This window comes from Ursus americanus, chromosome 34 (genome assembly GCF_024610735.1).
Source record: "Ursus americanus isolate L20-20 chromosome 34, mUrsAme1.1.p, whole genome shotgun sequence".
Taxonomy (NCBI): Eukaryota; Metazoa; Chordata; class Mammalia; order Carnivora; family Ursidae; genus Ursus; species Ursus americanus.
The window spans coordinates 10948541-10968610 of record NC_142160.1 but is presented as its reverse complement, the minus strand read 5'-3'; the positions used below and the strand labels follow the sequence as shown (position 1 = coordinate 10968610).

General features: G+C 41.9%; 1 protein-coding gene across 7 annotated transcripts in view; it reads right to left on the bottom strand.

The window, feature by feature from the left end:
- The window catches only part of TJP2 (tight junction protein 2), a 114123-nt gene that overhangs the window by 36801 nt on the left and 57252 nt on the right, over nucleotides 1-20070 (bottom strand). Inside the window, exon 1 of one of the 7 annotated variants that reach the window (XM_045772605.2) lies at nucleotides 6376-6888. The exons of 5 other annotated variants lie outside the window; for them this stretch is intronic. In XM_045772605.2, coding sequence (XP_045628561.2) covers nucleotides 6376-6531 — 156 coding nt within the window. In that variant the 5' untranslated portion in view covers nucleotides 6532-6888. Of the gene's footprint in view, nucleotides 1-6375; nucleotides 6889-20070 lie in introns of those variants that run through there. One more of the 7 variants, XM_045772606.2, reaches the window with a different exon arrangement.

Below are 20070 nucleotides of genomic sequence, written 5' to 3'. Positions count from 1 at the left end.
AAGAGTTGCACACTTAGCCCACTACCCCACCCAGGTGCCCTGAAATCTAGAGTTTCAAACAGATGTATTTTTTTTAAGATTTTATTTATTTATTTATTTATTTGAGAGAGAGTGCATATGCACGAGGTGGGGGGGAGGAACGGGGGGGGGGAGAATCTGAGGCAGACTCAGCTGAGCACAGAGCCCAAGCTGGGGCTCCATCTTACGACCCTGAGATCATGATATGAACCAAAACCAAGAGTCAAACAGGTATTTTTATTCTTTTTTTTAAATCACTGCTCCCTCCCTTCCTGTCAAAGATGATCTCTTAGGCAAATTTTACACATTTTTATGTCTAAAGGAATCCCTGGCCACCTCAGAGAGTGCCCAATTGGGTAACCTCTTCTCCATTAGTACTGCCGGATGTGAAAGGTGAAAATAGCTGCATAAATTGACGGCGGCTTCTGTTTCTGACAGTATTCCAAGAGAGATGTCCAGAATACTAATAATAATCCATTAAATGCGGGCTGCCTTCAAGGAGAAATCCTTAAAAGGCCAGAAATACCAAGAAAGCTCAAAGCCAGAGAGATAAACTAGCATTGAAGCAGGCATTTAAACAGGAGCCTGGGAAGAGATAAAATGTGGGATCCAAACAGGGTGGAGATTAGATCTGACTGGATGTAGTAGGGGAAAAAATACCATTAGGCAGATGGAGATGGCAGGGACACGTGCCTTGCTCATCCTCAACTCCGAGCAGAGTGGAAATAACTAAAAATATCTCCCTGGAGAATTCTATCAACAGACCTGTACTCACACAAATTTAGGACTACAATTCATATTACAGATATGACCACACCTCCTCAAAACACACTCAAGGTGGTTCTGCAGGGGCACCTGGGTGGCTCAGTCGTTAAGCGTCTGCCTTCGGCTCAGGTCATGATCTTGGGGTCCTGGGATCGAGCCCCTCGTTGGGCTCTCTGCTCAGCAGGGAGTCTGCTTCTCTCTCTCTCTAAGTAAAAATTTTTAAAAAATTGTTTAGACACATAGATCAATATAACGAACAGAGAACCCAGAAATGCACCCTCAACTCTATGGTCAACTAATCTTTGACAAAGCAGGAAAGAACATCCATGGAAAAAAGACAGTCTCTTCAACAAATGGTGTTGGGAAAATTGGACAGCCACATGCAGAAGAATGAAACTGGACCATTTCCTTACACCATACACAAAAATAGACCCAAAATGGATGAAAGACCTAAATGTGAGACAGGAATCCATCAAAATCCTGGAGGAGAACACAGGAAGCAACCTCTGTGACCTCAGCCTCAGAAACTTCTTGCCAGACATGTCTCCAAAGGCAAAGGAAACAAAGGCAAAAACGAACTATTGGGACTTCATCAAGATAAAAAGCTTTTGAACAGCAAAGGAAACAGTCGACAAAACCAAAAGACAACCGACAGAATGGGAGAAGACACTTGCAGATGCCTTATCAGATAAAGGGCTAGTATCCAAAATCTATAAAGAACTTATCAAACTCAATACCCAAAGAACAAATAACCCAATCAAGAAATGGGCAGAAGACATTTCTCCAAAGACGACATACAAATAGCCAACAGACACATGAAAAAATGCTCAGTCTCACTCGGCATCAGGGAAATATAAATCAAAACCACAATGAGATACGACCTCACACCAATACGGAGAAAGAGGAACCTCTTACACTGTTGTGGGAATGCAAGCTGCTGAGACAAACCAGAAGACACTCTTAACCATAGGAAACAAACTGAAGGTTTAGGGAGGGGGTATAGGGTAACTGGGTGATGGACATTAAGGAGGACACATGATTTAATAAGCACTGGGTATTATATAAAACTGACGAATCACTGAACTCTCTACCTCTGAAACTAATAATACACTATATGTTAATTAATTGAATTTAAATTAAAAAATAAAATTTTAAAAATTGTTTAAAAAAAAAGAAAAGGGGAAACTAGAAGTGTACTGAAAGAACAAAGGAACATCAAAAATGACCAAGCACATTCGGGAAAATAAAAAGCAAACAAAACTTTAGAAATAAAAATATGTAACTGAAATGGGATAAAGAATGGAGTGAACCACATACTACACACAGCTGAAGACAGTAACTGGAAGACAGATGGAGAAATTACCCAGAACACAGCAAAAAGCATTTAAAAAGTGGGACATCCTAAAGAAAAGTTAAGATCAAGGAAGTCTTACAATGTGTCTAGTTAGATTTCCTGAAGGAGATGTTAAAGGGTACAGGAGAAATACAATACTCAAAGAGATAATGGCTCTTGCAGAATTGAAGATTTTTCAGGTTCAGAAGCCCCAACACATCACAGGCAGGGTAAACGGGGAGAGACGGGGAGAAAAACACAAATTCATCTTCTCAGCACTTGACACTACCTTAAAGCTGGCAAACTTCAACAAACTGAATTAATCTGGAAGTTGGGGTAAAAGAAATACAGATGCCAACTCTTCTTTGAGTATAGCTATATCCCTACATGTTAAGAAAAACATATAGCACCCTCTCCAAAATATTTATCTAAAAATCATCAGGAAAGAACTAACCAATACCATGACAATCACCCCTTGGATTGGGCAATGCTATGGGGTGGGAGGGAGCACAATGTCCAAAAAAGGAGTGATATTTGGGTTAAATCAGTCAACACAATGAAATGCACAGGAACTGAAAATAATTGTTCAACTTCCATCAATTTTTTTTTAACTTTCTTTATCATGATTACTATGTTTTCAGTTAGAGAGAGAAAGAGCTAGTTGGTTTTATATTTTTAGGTCTGTCTGCTCTTGGTGGGAGGGGTGGGAAAGTAAATTGATATAAACCTTGTATAAGCATATAGGGAAGAGATGGGAAGAATTAAATTAAATTTCCCCAGAAGTTGTGGTATGGCAGAGAATATTTTTATGTGAGCACATTACTTTTAGAATACATTTTTATTTTAAAAATAAAAACAGCAAATTCTCTTTTAAGAAAGTTTTGGATTTAAAATTTGTTATCATTTAGCCAAATGAATGAGTTGCTACAAAACTTTGTTTTTTAAATGTCTCTCAAGTAGAATGAACCTGGGCTTTTGAAATTCACTGTTCCTCCATAATGAGATTATACTACCTATGTATTCCTATGCTGCCCACAGGAGTAATTTATTTATTTTTTTTTTTACGATTTTTTATTTATTTGAGAGAGTGAAAGCAGAGCAAGTAAGACAGAACCTGAGTGGGGGCGGGAGGGTCAGAGGCAGAGGCAGAAGCAGACCCCCCCCCCCTTCACTGAGCAGGGAGCCCAGGTGGGGCTCTTCCTGGAATCATGACTTGAGCCGGGGGCAGGCCTTAACTGACTGAGCCACCCAAGCACCCTTGCCCACCGGAGTAATTTAAATTAGATTTATCAGAAAGAGAATTAAACCCCTATTCCTCCCACTACCACCCCAACAGGACTGAATTAAATTTTTATTCAATTAGACCTTGCCAGGTGCCCAAAGAGCTTACCAACTTGTATGAACTGATCAGATAATAAGTGGCGGCTTCTTTACCTAGGGTTAGTGGGCTGTGACATAAACTATTAACTACTTAAACATAATATTAGAAGAATATACGTTCTGTTACAGTAAGTGATGAATTTAATATCTTATATTTTAAAGATGAGGAAACTGAAGTAAAAATACATTTTAATAGCTCTTTTGAAAGCTATTAAAATATACCATAACTGTGTACTTATTAGCCCACAGAACTATGACTTTTTATGAAGGTCTCAGAGAAAACCCTTCACTCACTTGCTCACTTTTTCACTCATTCAAAAATATTTATTAAGCATCCGCTATGTGCCAAGCGTGTGATCTGTGACCCTTTTGATACACTGGCAAATAAAAAAAACACCAAAGCCCATGGAGTGTTTACCAACCACAGTGTGCCCAAAAAGAAAATCTCTGAGTGTCTTCCCTGCCTCATCTATATAAATACCTTTTGGGAAACAAAGAGCAGCCCACACAGTCACACACTCCTCAGAACATCATCTCTGGGTATATCCCCCAGGGACAAGCTGCCAGCGCGGCAGCTTAGCTGAGGGCTGCGGCTCATGTCTTTCAAACTGGGCCACTGGGCCTGGGCCCCACCTAACCTGTGCCAAGCTGCACACAGATCCTGGAACTGCTGTCAATGCTGAGACTCTCTCTGCATGAAAGCCAGCAGGGTGCTGCTTTAGCTTTGAGGAGCTCTATATACAGGGCCCCAGAAAGAGCTCACACGTATCAGAGCCAAAGACACACATATTCCATGATGCAGTGATTTCTCTCCTGGGCAGAGGCCTGAGAGGAATGTGAGTAAGTGACAAGGATACACACAACGAATATTCACAGCAGCAACATTCTCAACAGCCAAAACCTGGAAACACCCCAAATATCTATCAAGAGCAGAACCGACAAATAGTAATATATTATTAAAATGCAATATTATACTGTAATGAAAACAAATTAGAGCCACACATAACACAACACAGACACAACTCAAACAGAATGTTGAGTGAAAAACATCCTAGAAGAATGTGCAGAGCCTGATACCATTATTACATAGTTCAGAAAGCAAACAGTGCTTCACAGTGTGAACACTACCGCACTGTGCACTTAAGAATCATTAAGATGCTGGGGCGCCTGGATGGCCCAGTCAGTTAAGCATCTGCCTTCAGCTCAGGTCATGATCTCTGAGTCCCAGGATCAAGCCCCACATCAGGCTTCCTGTTCAGCAGAGAGCCTGCTTCTCCCCCTACCCCTGACCCCACTCGTACTCTCTCTTGCTCCCTCTCTCAAATAAATAAATAAAATCTTTAGAAATAAAAATAAATAAATAAGTAACAGAGAATAGTTAAGATGCCAAGTTTTAGGTTCTGAGGGTTTGTTTTTTTTTTTTTTTACCACAATAAAGAAAGAGCAAGCAAAACTAATTTTTTCTTTAGGGATGTTTTATTTAGGGATGCATATGTGTATGTGTGTGGTAAAACTATGAAGGAAAAAAAAAAACAAGGGAATGAAAACCGCAAACATCAGGATGAAGTGAGCTGGGGAAGAGGCAGAGGGAGAAAGGATTTTGTGAGGTTCCATGGGTGTGCATGATGGGCTCAAGGTCACAAGTATGTGTTTTGTAACTCAGCTTTATGATTTAGATACGTAACTCCTTTATGTGCACCAGACATTTTTTAAGTTCAAAAACAGGGGGGCATATGAGTGAACATCAAGGTGTACCCGATTCCTAGACAGGGACCTCATACCAAATATTTTTTTAAGCCCAGACTCTGCAAAGCAATACAGCAGAAGAAAGTGTGGTCACTCGACTAGAGAAGGGAAAGACAGGGTGGTGGGCATAATTTGTGAGATGCATGCAAGGCAGGTGAGGGAGAGATCATTTAGCTCTGGGGGAGCAGTAGGGTACAGAACTGCCTGGTCTCCTTTCCAGTCCAGTCAACACCCCATGTACCAGGAGCATCTTCAGTGTGCTTCTCCCCAGGCCTCCTAACTTTCACTTTTCATGTACATTGTGTTGATTATAACTCCTTTGATATTATAACGAGTCATTCCTAGACAACTTGGGAAGTTAAAGGGAGCTAATTTTCTACCATAAATAAAAAACTGTGTTTAACAGTAAGGTATTTACATGAAGAATAAAGAGAAAGGGACAAAGGCAAACAGTTAAATTTGATCTGTCTTTTTAAAATATCTTCAAGTTGTTCTTTCCCTCTGAAATATCTTGGCCAAACAGGTAAAATCCTACATTTTACATAAACATGTTAAAAACCAACCAGAAGGCAGATAACCGAAAGTCTTCACTGCCGCTACTCCCCCAACAGGCAGCTTTCAGGCTTTTTGTCCACAAACTGCTGCTTCCCAGGGATGGAGGCCATAGCTAAAGCTCTCAGCCCATAAGGGAGCTGCCTGATAAAAAACCCCAAGCCATGAAAGTAAACACTCATATATTACAGTAGTACTTACCGTTCAGACTCTAAGAGGAAAAAAAGAACATGTGAGAAACTGTTTCCTATAATTTAGGAACCTACATTATAAGAATAAAGATTTCTGTAGAACAAGGAAGCAAAAAGTTTTACCCCAAAACAAGAAATTCCCAAACACAAACAAACATCTTCTGCAAGGCAGTATCAAGCCATTCCCAGGAAGAAACAGCGCTCGCAGACTCCCAACACATGGCAACAGCAGCCTTTGATCCTAAGTCCCGTAAGAGGCTATCAGTTTCACACGTCTACTAAAAATAAGCCAAGTATTTTTAAAACCCACCATTGACGACACGCTGCATGTCACAATTCGTTACTGAAAGCTGCCAGAAGCACAAATAAATCCGAAGAGAAAGGAGTCACTGTGAGAAAGCTTTTGCTCCCTAACCAATTCCCACAAAGAAAGGCTGGGAAAGAAAAGGGGGGAAAGCTTGCAGAGGGACTCACATGGCCTTTCAATCTCCCCAACTTTTTAACAGCCCGGATCCACATCCTCTGGAGGACCCGAGCAGTCTTCATGGCCTCCTGAGATTAATCAGCCAGGCCACTGCCTACAGCCCAGGCTGCTCACCCATTGCCATCACTCCACGTGGTTACGTAAGGCGGATACAATAGTGGCCCACATTCCCAGCAAATCCTGTTGTCATCTCGCACAGTGACACATCCATACAGCAGGGACGCCGGAACGCTTTGAAAAGCACCACTTGTGAGGAAAAAAAGAAAGCAGTTGGGATTTATACCACTTGAACGGCTTTCTTTCCCTCCCTTTCTCCCGTGCGAGGGAATGAGAGAATCACAGCAAATATTCTTGTTAGGTATATACAGTGACTCAGTATCAAAGTAGAAATTATTAAGCAAATAGAACATTTTGGAGCAAAACTCTGGAAATGAACATTTAGAGAAGTGTTTATTTATACAGACCATCCCATATACACATACACAAAAAGTATAAGCTGGCTGGAAATGAACTGGTAATGTTGCAGGAGAATGGAATTGCTAATGTTACACAGAAATTAAAGGCCTGAAGATAAGATGTTTCACATCCTTGGAGATAAGAGGTCTGTAGGCGAGAGGAAGCTTGGAGCCAACTGGGGGACAGAGTGCTCACTCAGCAGAGTTTTCTCTTCTCCCTAACCTTTCTGTAAATTTAGCAGATAAAAGAATAACAAAGAGCAGTACCATCTGTTTCTGTTTTTACCAGTGGTGGGGGGTGGGGGAGAGTGGAAAAGTACATTTTAGGTTTTTGAACGTCAAGAAAAGACTTTACGGGATGCCTGGGGTTTCAAGTCGGGTTTGGGATTTCAGAAGCATGGTCTTGGGGATGCAGTCACCGTTCTTGCTACTAATGTGTATGTCCCACCAAGGGTACACCAAGCAGTCTGTAAATGTCAACAGTGCACCCTCCGAACCATTTGGTAAATAGGGACCATGAGATGGAGACCATACAGGAAACAACATGAGGCAGAGGCAGAAATGGAAGCTGTGAAGGCAGAAGATCTGGGGGGCAGTCTCTGTTCTGTCACTTAGCTGTGGGGCCTTGGATAATGGGTCTCCTTCTCTACAAAATAGGGATAATACCACCTACACCTCCAAGGCCATCATCAGCCTGAAATGAAATGCCCTCGACAAAGAGCGCATGCTGAAGAGGCACTCGAAATTGTTCCTGTCTTTCCCCTGAGCTCTTCATAAGCATTAGAACAGCAAAATAGGGTAGGAAATGAATAAAAGTTTGCTCCAAATCTTGTACCAAGAAAGGCAGGAAGTACAACGCCCACTACTCAGCTGGGCTGTGTGGATAGGCAGGCTCCCTACACACCAGCCAGGCTCATCCCAGGGCTCACTGGCTCACTGGGCCCCAGGAGCAGAGAAGCACAAGAACCTAGGCAAGGAGGGAAGGCACAAGCAGCTCCCTCCTTGACTTTGACAGTCCTTCCAAAAATACTTGAGCTTCCCTGATGAGGAAATAAATACTTCTTTCCGTAATTTATGCATATTGCCCAGAAGTCACAGGCATTCCACCACTTAAGAATTCCAGATTCTTGTACAGTGATTTCCAGAAGTCACAGTTTTTGCCCTAATTCTTTTAAATGTGCTAAAAAAAACGCATAACAAAATTACCATCTTAATCATTTCTAAGTGAACAGCTCGGTAGTGTTAAGTACATCACACTGCTGTGCATCCAGCCTCCAGGACTCATCTTGCAGGAAACTCCACACCATTAAACTTCCCATTGCCCCCTCCTCCCAGCCCCTGGTAACTACCATTATACTTTCCGTTCCAATGAATCTGACAACTAGATACTGCACGTAAGTGGAGTCTTACAGTGTTTGCCTTTTTCCGTGGGACGTACTTCACTTAGCATAAGTTCTCAATGTTCATTCTTGTAGCATGTGTCAGTATTTCCCTCCTTCTTACGACTGAGTAATATTCCATTGTATGTGTATACAACATTCTGTTTATCCAGTCATCCATGGATGGATACTTGGGTTACTCGCACCTCTTGGCTACAGTGAATAGTGCTGCTGTGGAACATGGGTATGCAAAAACACTATCACTAGTTCTTCACTCATTCACTAAGCAAATGTTTACCAAGTGCAGCCTACTAGACTGAGGATCAAATGATACAGATATAGCACTGGCGGCACCTGGCTGGCTCGGTTAGAAGAGCATGCAACTCTTAATCTCGACGGGGCACCTAGGTGGCTTAGCCATTAAGCGGCTGCCTTTGGCTCAGGGCGTGATGCCAGGGTCCTGGGATCGAGGCCCGCATTGGGCTCCCTGCTTGGCGGGAAACCTGCTTCTCCCTCTCCCACCCCCCTTGCTTGTGTTCCCTCTCTTGCTGTCTCTCTCTGTCAAATAAATAAATAAAATCTTTTTAAAAAAAACACAAAAAACTCTTAATCTCAGGATTGTGAGATCGAGCCCCACGGTAGGCACAGAGATTATTAAATGAATGGATGGATGGATACATAAAAAGCATGGCATTTAGAGATACATCACTGCCCTTGGGAAGCTTGGCAAAGAGCACTTGATTGAGGGGGGAGGTTCCCCTACACAGGTGACACTGAAGAATGAATGGGATTGGGGCAGGGGTGGGGTTGTGCAGGATGCAAGCAATAGCACAGGGCAAAGACCCTGAAAGAGTGGTGTAGAGAGTGGCCATCGGAACCACTGCAGCCTTTCCCTAGAAGTTGTTCTACCAGGGGCATCAAAAGGACATTTTGTGGTGGAACAGCCTCAATGAGAGATCTCAAGTTTAGCAATTTACCTTCCCAAAGATTTCTAACCTCCATAATCATATATTCAAGCAACATTGAACAGCAGCCTGTGGACTGAAAGACAAATTACCCCAAGTCACTGCGAAGGCAGTCATAGTCCAGTGAGGAAGTAGGACAGTAAGCAGTAACAACAGCCCAATGCCACTTACTGCCACAGCAGATGAAGATAAAGCCTCACTGGACACACTGCTGGGAGACAAGCCAAGTCCTTCCCTCACTGGAAGGGTTTTAACGGGAAAAAGGAACAATAAAATCAACAAATAAACATACATTATAATCACAGGAGTAATAAGTGCCACGGGCTGTGACACTGGAAAGCACTAATCCTAAAAATATTGGAACTGTTCTCCAAGGGGGGGGGGGGACAGTAAGTGCAAAGGTCCTGAGGTGAGAAAGAATCTCATTATGTTCAAGGAAGAAAAAAGGCCATGTGGGGCTGGAGCAAGGTGAGTGATGAGGTAATAGCAGTTACAAAGAGCATACCCCTCTCCTGCCTCACGAAATCGGTCTTATTTTAATGGCTGTGAAGGATTTGGTAAAAATTATAATTGCTGGGCACAATTTCAAGACACCTATCAAAGAAATAAGCTGGAACCACTTTTTCCCAGGAAAGGCAGAAGATGAGCTCGTCTCTTTTCCTAAAATGACTAATTTTTAAAATTATAAATTGGGCTTTGGGCCACTTGCCTGTGGTCTCTCAAAGTAAACCCTTCCTTATAGCAGTAAACTAGTCAGCAGTGAATTAAGCAAGTCTTTAAGTAATTTTTGGTTTACCAGTAAAAATTGTCCATTGTTCATTCCACAAGTATTTCACTTTCCGATGGGATAACAAGGCCATCACCAGCTCCCTACCCTCCCTTCACAGCTCCAGAGGTAAGCGCTCACAGGCAACAACTGAAACTGTGGGCACAGTGTGCTCACGGCACACACCTCACAATGTTTACAGTTAAGAAAAAAGTAACATACACAAGTTACACGAGGGGTTCCTGATAGGTCATCAGAATTCATATGATCAGATTCCAGGCCTACTGCTGAAACGTCCAGAGTTACTGCGGTTTTTTTCAACCCCATCACCCTTCATTTACCTAAGGGAAAAAGTCAGTCTGCATTAAAATAAAGAAAGAAAGAATTGGAAGACAAGGACGGTATGCCTGGGGACCCAACTGTTGTTGAGAAAGCAGTTGTGCTGAAATTCAAAGGGCAACGAACACTTCCAACCAAGACTCTGACCCTCCAACCCACCCATGACCTTGGGCACACACTGAATTCTGTTGCCATTTGATACAATTAAGGAATAAGACTATCACTGGCTACTTTGTAGGGTGAAATGAAGCAAAGTCCTGTGGAAAACACTGTTAAATCCAGGCCAACAAATCTCCCAAGTGGGAGGCAGGTCTTCATAAATATACCCCTGGAAATGGCAGCCATATAATGCTGCAGAAAGAGCTCTGTAGGCCATCACACACACCGGCTGCAAGCTCAGCTCTCCACACATTCAAGCTCTGTGACCTTGAGCAGTTCACTTGGTGAGGCTCAGCTGCCTCATCTGTAAAATAGGGCACACGATGTCTACCCTATTACAAATGTTGTAAGGACTGAACGAAACAGCATTTGGAAAAGCCTTGCTCGGTGCTCATCACAGAATTAGCGCTCTCGATAAAGGCGCCCACCGAACAATGTAACAAGATCACTCCCAAATAAGAACTGCCTGTTTTCTGTTGCCGGAAGAGCAGTCTAGTAATTAAGAACGTATCATGGAATCCAAGAGAACTGGAAGTATATGTCCACACAAAAACTCGACACAAATGCTCACAGCAGCATTATTTATAACAGCAAAAAAGTGGGAACAATCCAGATGACTGTCGATTGATAAATGGGTAAGCAAAATGTGGTCTATGCGTACAACGGACTGTTACTCAGCCATGGTAAGGAACGAAGTACCAACATACGCTGCGACACAGATGAATCCTGTGAACGGCTGAAGAAGCCCGATAGATGATTCCACTCACGTAGAATATCCAGAAGAGGCAAATCCAGAGACCACAGTAGATCAGTGTTGCCTGGAGTAGTCGTTCAGGAGAAATGGGGGTGACTTAACTAATGGGTGTGTGAGTTACTTTTTGTGGTGATAGAGATGTTCTAGCATTGATGTGGTGTTGGTTGCACAACTCTGTGAATACATTAATCTACTGAACGGCACACTTTTACTGTATGTTATGTGAATTATATCAAAAAAAATTCCCCCCCCCTTTTTTTTGAGGGATGCATCATGGATTCTTAATCAGAAAGTGGAGATTCCAGTCTCTACTGCACCACTTAACTCAGGCAAATTAAATTAACTTGTCTTTGCCTCAGTTTCCCCAACTGTAAACCTTTCTAGGGGCCTTACGAGTATTTAATCAGTGCATGTAGACCACTTGGGGTAGTGCCTGACACATAGTAAATGCTCCATCATTTTTAGCTATTATAATATCATAATTATTAGGCTCATCTTACAGAAAAGGAGATTTAAGTCAGATAAGTAAAGTAACTTGCTCAAGTTCATACAAATAAAATGTGGCAGAGAACAGATTCTAACCCAGGTCAGTGTGGCTGCAAAGCCTGTATCCTTTCTGCTGAAGAACGCTGCCTCTTTCCCTGTATACCAACAAAGCCTTTCAGAAACTACCTGTGATCAGTTCCTGGCCTTCTAGCCCCCTCCCCCCCCCCAAAATAAAGAAGCTGTGGTTGTTGGTGCGTGGGCACCAGGCCAGCCATGGATACAGTCCCTCTGACAAGCCTGACAGTCATTTCCAAGTAGTTGGTCTGGGTCCAGTCAACCTGGCTCACGCAACTCTTCCGAGTGAGTGCAGAACCCTGGTGACTTGGGAAGGAGAGGGTGCAGGAAGGGAACTGGGGCAGATTATTTCTGGCTCTTTCAATAGCCAGCTAAGTTAAGTTCCCTAGGGCCGCACCGCTGTGAACACATGTGTAATCCAGGGGACCCAAAACATATCATCACTAGTGAATATTACAAAGCTCCAGACACTGTGCTAAGTGTTTAATGGCTGTTAACCATTAGCCCTTCCAAAAAACCCAATTCCTCCCTCTGTTATTTATGAAAATAGAAGGTCTGATGAACCATGAAACAAAGGATTGGTAAGCTGGACTTCATTAAAATTACAAACATCTGCTCTGTGAATGACAATGAAAAGACTAACCAAAAACTAGGAGAAAATACTTGCAAAGATGTCTGACAAAAAACGATTATTGGACAAATATATACAAAAAACTCTGAAAACTCAACAATAAGAAAACTACCTGATTAAAAAACAGGCCAAAGACCTTAACAGACACCCCACCAAAGAAGATCCACAGGTGGCAAATAAGTATACGAAACGATGTTTAACATCATCTGTCATCAGGGTTATGCAAATTAAAACGACGAGAGAGCACTACAGGTGTTAAATGTGGAACAGTGACAAGAACAGATGCGGTGAGGATGTGGAGCAGTGGGAGCTGGTGGGAATGCAAATCGGTACAGCCCCTCTGGTGGAGTTTGGTGGTCTCCTTAAAAACCAAACATACTCTTGGGGGCACCTGGCTAGCGTGTGACTCTTGATCTTGGGGTTTTGAGTTTGAGCCCCACGTTGGGTAGAGAGATTACTTAAAAAATAAAATCTTTAAAAAAGTAAAACAAAATAAACAAAAAAACCAAACATACTCTTATCACACAATCCAGCAATCGTGCTCCCTGGTATTTACCCAAAGGAGTTAGAAACTTATGTCCAAACAAAAACAGATGTTTATAGCACCTTTATTAAGAACTGCCAAAACTTGGAAGCAACCAAGATGTCCTTCAGTAGGTAAATGGATGAATAAACATGTGATGCATCTCGACAATGGAATATTACTGAGCACTAAAAAGAAATGAGCTATAAAGCCATGAAAAGACATGGAAGAAACTTAATGCATATCACTAAGTGAAAAAAGCCAATCTGACAAGGCTATATCCTGTTTGATTCAAACTATATGGCTTTCTGGAAAAGGAAAACTATGAAAACAACAAAATGATCAGTGGTTGCCGGGGTTAGAGGGAAGGAGAGAAAACAGGCAGAGCACAGAGGATCTTTTAGGGCAGTAAAAATATATGATACCATATGATAGGTATACATCATTAATACATCTGTCCAAATCCACAGAATGTACAACACCAAAAGTGAACTGTAATATAAACGATGGACTTTGGGTGGTAATGATGTGTCAGTGTAGGCTTATCAACTGTAACAAACATCCCACTCTGGTGGGGAATACCGATGATGGAAGGCTTTACCCTGTGTAGGGGCAGGGGGTATATGGGAAATCTCTGTACCTTCCCCTCAGTTTTGCTGTGAATCTCAAACTGCTCTAAAAAAATTAAATCTTAATTAAAAGAAAAAAAATTTGTGTGTGTGTGTGTGTGTGTGTGTGTGTGTGTATATATATATATATATATATCCTGAAATATTAAGGAACTGGCACATGGTTCCACAACTAGTAGGTGGCTGGTCACAATCTGAGTCCAGATCTGCATGAGTCAAATTTTAGTAAGATATGACCTGGGGGGGGGGGGGAATCAGCAGATAATTACATTTCAGACCTCTATGTTCATAGTTCTAATCCACTGAGCTATAAAGTATAACTGTAATTTAAACAGACCATTCTTATTTGTAATTACACAGAAACCATTAATAAGCCAAAAAGGAACGTGCTAATTTGGCAACAGGGACACAGCCCTGTCTACTCTATGATTTTGAATCTGACTAAGCCCATATAACATTCAAACACAGCTTCACTTAAAACAAACAAACATACATACAAACCACCACCCCATGACAGGTACCAAGATAAAGAAAATTATAAACTGCTTTGTCAAAAGGTAGGTTAGAAAACCAATTATTAGAGTGCTCAGCTAAATCCTGCTAGCAGGGTTGGCCCTAGTGCAACACAGAATAAACTGTCCCTCCCAGACCCAAGGCACCATCAGAGGATGGCTCTCACAGAAAAGAGTGACACGATGCTTCCAGCATGTATCAATATCCATGGTTAATCCCCAGAAAGCCAGTAAGCCTTACAGAGACTGAAGCCTCAAAGACAAGCCTTTTCTATCAGAACTGGGAAATAAATGTAGAAACTTAAAAGACCTCACGTTTAGGTACTGTATTGCCAACACTTGGGAGCTTATTAGAAATGCTGAATCCTGGGGCGGGTGGCTGGCTCAGTTGGTTAAGCATCTGCCTTCAGCTCAGGTTAAGCATCTGCCTTCAGCTCAGGTCCTGCTCCTGGGGTCCCGGGATAGAGCCCCACGTCAGGCTCCCTGCTTGGCGGGGATCCTGCTTCTCCTTCTCCCCCACCTCATGCTCTCTCTCACACTCTCTCTCATAAATAAATAAAATCTTAAAAAAAACCAAAATGCTGAATCCCAAAGCCCTACCTCCCTTGGACCTGTTGAAAAGAATATGTGTTTTACCAAGAGCCCCAATGTGATTAATGCGCATACTGAAATTAGGCATTGGTCTAGCAGTACCTCCAACTCTGAGCTGTAAAGACAGTGCTTTGTACCTGCACTGCCCCCTGGGGCAGCCACCAGGCACATGTGCCTAGTGAGCATTTGAAATGCAGCTATTAAGAAACTAAATGTTTAACTTAAATTTATAAATAGCCACGTTTAGCATATAATTTGTTAACCATATTCCTAGCACTCATTTAATGTTTCCATCTTTTTTTGGCTACTTTAACTAATACTATGGCAAAATTGTAGTGCATGGAGCCCTCTCCCTATTTTGTAGTATTTCTGAATTGAACACCACAAACATTTCCAAGCATCTTCATATGTACTGACCCATTATTTTTAAAAGAAGTTCCAGTAATTCAAAGTGCTGTATCAGAATGAGTCAAATGCCATGTTTTTTAAATCCCATTCTGAGGAGAAAAAAGAAAAGAAATACTACTTATTTACAGACATAGTACTTGTTTTCATACTTTAAGGATCCTTTTGGTAATCTTTTAGAAATTTTCCTGCAAGGGGTGCCTGGGTGCCTCAGTCAGTTAAGCATCTGACTTTTTTTTTTAAGATTTTATTTATTTATTTATTTATCTATTTATTTATTGGGAGAGAGAGAGTGAGTGAGTGATAGCAAGCACAAGCACAGGGAGCAGAACACAGAGGCTCCCCCCTGAGCAGGGACCCTGATGTGGGACTCGAGCCCAGGACCTGGAGATCATGACCCAAGCCCAAGGCAGATGCTTAACCGACTGAGCCACCTGGGCATCCCAAGCATCCAACTCTTAATTTCAGCTCAGCTCATTATCTCGGGGTTATGTGATCAAGCCCTGCATTGGGCTCCATGCTGAATGTGAAGCGTGCTTAAGATTCTCTCTCTCCCCCTCTTTGCCCCTCCCCCATTCACGAATACACTCTCTTCTCTCTCTCTCAAAAAAAAAAAAAAAAAAGATTTCCTGCAAGAAAAAAAGAATAGGAAAAAAAAAGGTTCTGAATTCCTTACGTAAGCATATTAGTAAAATTTAGTAAATGGTACTTGGGGGGTTCTTAGTCTTTTTTTTTTTTTAAGATTTTATTTATTTGAGAGAGAGCAAGAAGAGCAGGGGGAAGGGCATAGGGAGAGGGAGAAGCAGACTCCCCACTGAGCAGGGAGCCTGATGTGGGGCTGGATTGGGGGGGGGGGATCATGCCCTGACCTGAAGGCAGATGCTTAACCCACTGAGCCACCAAGCTACCGAGGTGCCCTTTTTTTTGTCTTTAATGGAAATTTATTTAATTAAACTTACTTTCCTTACAAGACACTTTTATACTTTGAAAACACTAATTTAACCAGCTCTCAGTATGAGGCATAATAATTTTATATTAAACCATTAATCTATGAATAAGATTTAAAAGCTTACAATTTATGGTTTCAACCATATGTATTTATGTATTTATTACACATTTAAAATATCAAACTTGGTAAGTGAAAGTGTGCTTGAACGGTACATTTGGCACAGTGTGTATCCAATGCAGCTCACGGAATCAAGGGAGAAAAACAACTCTCAGTTGCACTAGAACACACTCCATTAAGGGGAGGGGGCAGCGAAGACCAGAGACAGGAAGGGGAAAGGTGAGGTTTCCTGCATCCACCTCCCACACCAAGGCAAAGTGGAAGACCAAGCCAAGCTATTAAAAATACTGAACATGCAAATGAGTAAGCCTTACTAACGACTTTGACTTAGTTATAAAACACAGGAGATGTAACTGCATCGAGTTATACAAAAATAGTAGGCTTCTCCTAACTTTTTCTTCTCATAACAAAATTCATTAAATAAAGAAAAAGTTAAGATGTTTGAAACAGTTTTGTTTCTAAACTCAGATCTCATTCTTTGGTCTAATATCTTATATGTCATTATTATATTATTTAAACTGAGTTAAACTGAGTCCATAATATAGTGTGCAAATACCTCTCCCTGACTCTGCACTGTTCCTTTATTGGTGACACGGGAAATTTCAGATATGGGTCATTTTTTAAAAATTCTGAAGTCAGCAATATTGAGCTCCTCTCAGAAAAATCTGTCTTTGCCTAGTAACAGAAATTGTTGGTAGAAATTGTATGCGATCTTTTTTATTTTAATTGTATGTGATCTTAAAGCATAAAAAGGCACCCAACATTTCCCTTTTGCGGAACTGGTGATGGTGAGGAAATCAGAAAAGGCCACTGCGTAGTAACAGACACGATCCACTAGGTGGCGCAATGATGCAGAAATAAAACTTTCCCTTCGAATTTAAAATTGCAAAATAAATGCCATTTAGAGGAAATTAGAAATGAACTTTAATAATTACAATAAAATCCTGCCACTATAGCTTTTATAAAAGGCAAGATAAATTTGCAAATGGGGGGACTAAAAGTAGAAAATAACACTTTTACTTGTCGTTCATTAACATAAAAACACAGAAACGTATGACAATATATCATCACTCTACGAAGTTGGTAACCTGGCTCTGGGTGCTGTGGGATAGTCAAAGGAATTTAAGCCATCTGGAAAGCAGAAGACAGCACTTTCCAACTGCTAATCACTGCATCTAATTAGTGTAGAGGAACATAATCACTGCATCTAATTAGTATAGAGGAACATAATTTCCAGGAGACAGACCTACAGGAGTTAGTTTCCACGTAGAAGGTGGGATCCATTCATTGGTTCATTCAACACATATTTATCAAGCACCTCTTTCATGCCAGGCTTAGTACTGAGCACTTGAGATTAAACAACGGGGGTAACAAACCCAGCGCTGCCTTCAGGGAGCTCACAGGCTAACTAGGGTCAGTGTAAATCCAGTCAGCAGCTGCAGAACTAAAGCTGCCCAGTGCTATGAAGGGAAAGGACACACCAGTCTAGAATAGAAACTGGCCTCTTCGGGAGACCAAGGAAGGCTTTCCTTCTTAGTGACCCTGTGCAAGTAAGGTATGCAGCTCACTGAGGAAGGACAAACAAGAGACACCACATCTGGGCACACAGAGGGAGGCAGGTGGGGGAGCCTGGGACTCAGGAAGGACCTCTGTCTCATCTATGAGTAAGGCAAAGTCTGAGGCAGGTCAGTGGCACAGGTAGATTTGTATTTTTATATACTTGAGTCTAAATTCCTTATTTTACTGAGAGAGAAGAAATGTAAGCCTAGGTCGACAGCCCCAGCGGGTTATTGGACACAGGAGGTGGGAAGGAGGAGAGAGGGGCCTGACACTGATTCCACATGTAGTAATGGCTCCTCAGGGCAGCGAAGCCGAGGGGCCCATCCAAGGGTTTAAGCTCCAGTCAAGATCTCCCTTCTGGGGGTGCCTGGGTGGCTCCGTCGTTAAGTTCTGCCTTCGGCTCAGGTCATGATCCCAGCGTTCTGGGATTGAGCCCCGCTCAGAAGGAAGCCTGCCTCTCCCTCTCCCACTCCCCCTGCTTGTGTTCCCTCTCTCGCTCCCTCTGTCAAATAAATAAATAAAATCTTAAAAAAAAAAAAAAATCTCCCTTCCACTGTGAGGAAAGACTAAAGTGAATTATAATTTCCAAGCCAAGTTCCAACTGTAGTCTTGATACTGAGGGGTGGGCAAGAAAAAGGGGCCAGGGAAACAGAGTAACACACTACGCTCTCTCTAGCTGTTCTACTTCGTAAGGGGCTCAAGTCCCTCCCTAGTTGTCACTAACCCGCTGTTCTATGAGCATCTCGGGTCATAATACCCATCTCCCCAGGGTTTTTGTAAAGACTGAGAATTTTATGTGGGAGCTTTTATAAACTCTGAAGTACCACACAAGAGGGGTGTTTCCTATATTAAGTAAGCCCCACCCTAAAAAAAGGCAATGTGGAATAAGTTTAATAAGATTTAAAAAATAGACTGCATTCAACATTTAAGTGTCTGTGTACCAGGCTCTGAAAACAAAGACCGAACAACATAGGACATAGTCCCCACCCTCAAGGGATGCTTGTTTTTAGGATGTAGGAAGGCCTGGAATAGTACAGAGAACAATGACAGTAAATGCTTAAGAGCTGAGTGTCAGTCACTGATACCAGTCCAGAGCCTTTCCAAATCTGCCAAGCAGAGGGAACATCATTAACTCCTTTTCTGCACTAGATTTCTTCAAGACTTTTAACCCATGATGGCATTTTATGATCATTTTGAAGGTTTCCCTGACAAGACAGAATGAATTGCTTGGAACGGAAACAGTCAACAATGTAGAAACACAGTGAACAGTACTGTCCCAAGGCAGGAATCCAGGGAAATAAGAACATCCAAAACCCAGACAGCAATGTTTCATCGTAGAGGGACATTTCAGTTTCATGGCCTTTCTGCATCCTAAAAACGAAATGTGCTTTGAACTATATTTTCTCCACAGTTTCTTGTGCTTATGTTACTGCTTAACTTGGAGGAAGTCTACACTCAAAACTTCTCAACTGGCCCCTGTTATCCGTCACCTTCCTGGACTAAAGCCAGAAAGCAAACTAGCCCAACCCCTTCTCTCTTTCGCTTCCCCACAGCCAAGAAGGGTGTCAGACCAGTGTTCTCATGAAGCGAGACTCTTTCACAAGTCAGCACCCTAACATACGTATTTCCAGACCAAGCATCCTGCTTCTGGGAGTTCTAAACCATGGCCCAGCAGATGTTTTCTTGAGGGGCCACACAGTGTATTTTTCAAGCTCTGGAGGCAGAGGTTATTACATAAATACTTACATAACCAATTTAAAATGCGCCCGTTTTAAAAGATGAGAACAATTCTTTGCTAGTAAACGGGGAAAAATAAAAACAAAAAAAAACAGCCAACCAAACAGGCAGTTGACTCTAGTTTGCCAACCCCTAGGCTAAACTCATGCAAAATTCAGCAATGGCTACTCATGTGCAGGTGTCACCAGGACAGATCGTTACCTGCAAGGTGCTCACATCGCTATCGAGGAAGTACACACACTTCCTGATTCTTGCTTTCCTTCACCTTGGTTTTCACTTTACTCTACAGTAAACCTTAGGACTGCCCTTAGCATCCAGTTACTATTGAGGGATAATCCTGTTCTGTTTGCTTATTTCTTTCTTTTTTTTTTTTTTTTAATTAATAAGGGGTTAGTTCTGAGTGGGTTCGTAATCTGAAAGTTAGGTCAACTCAAAAGTGAACTACACTTGGTTTTGGTAGCAGCAGAACTTACCTAGTTATAATTTACCTAAGCTAAATTCCGAACTTGTTCACAATTTCCAATCACATACCACAGGGGAAGCTGGCCTAAGATCAAAATCTTGCTTCA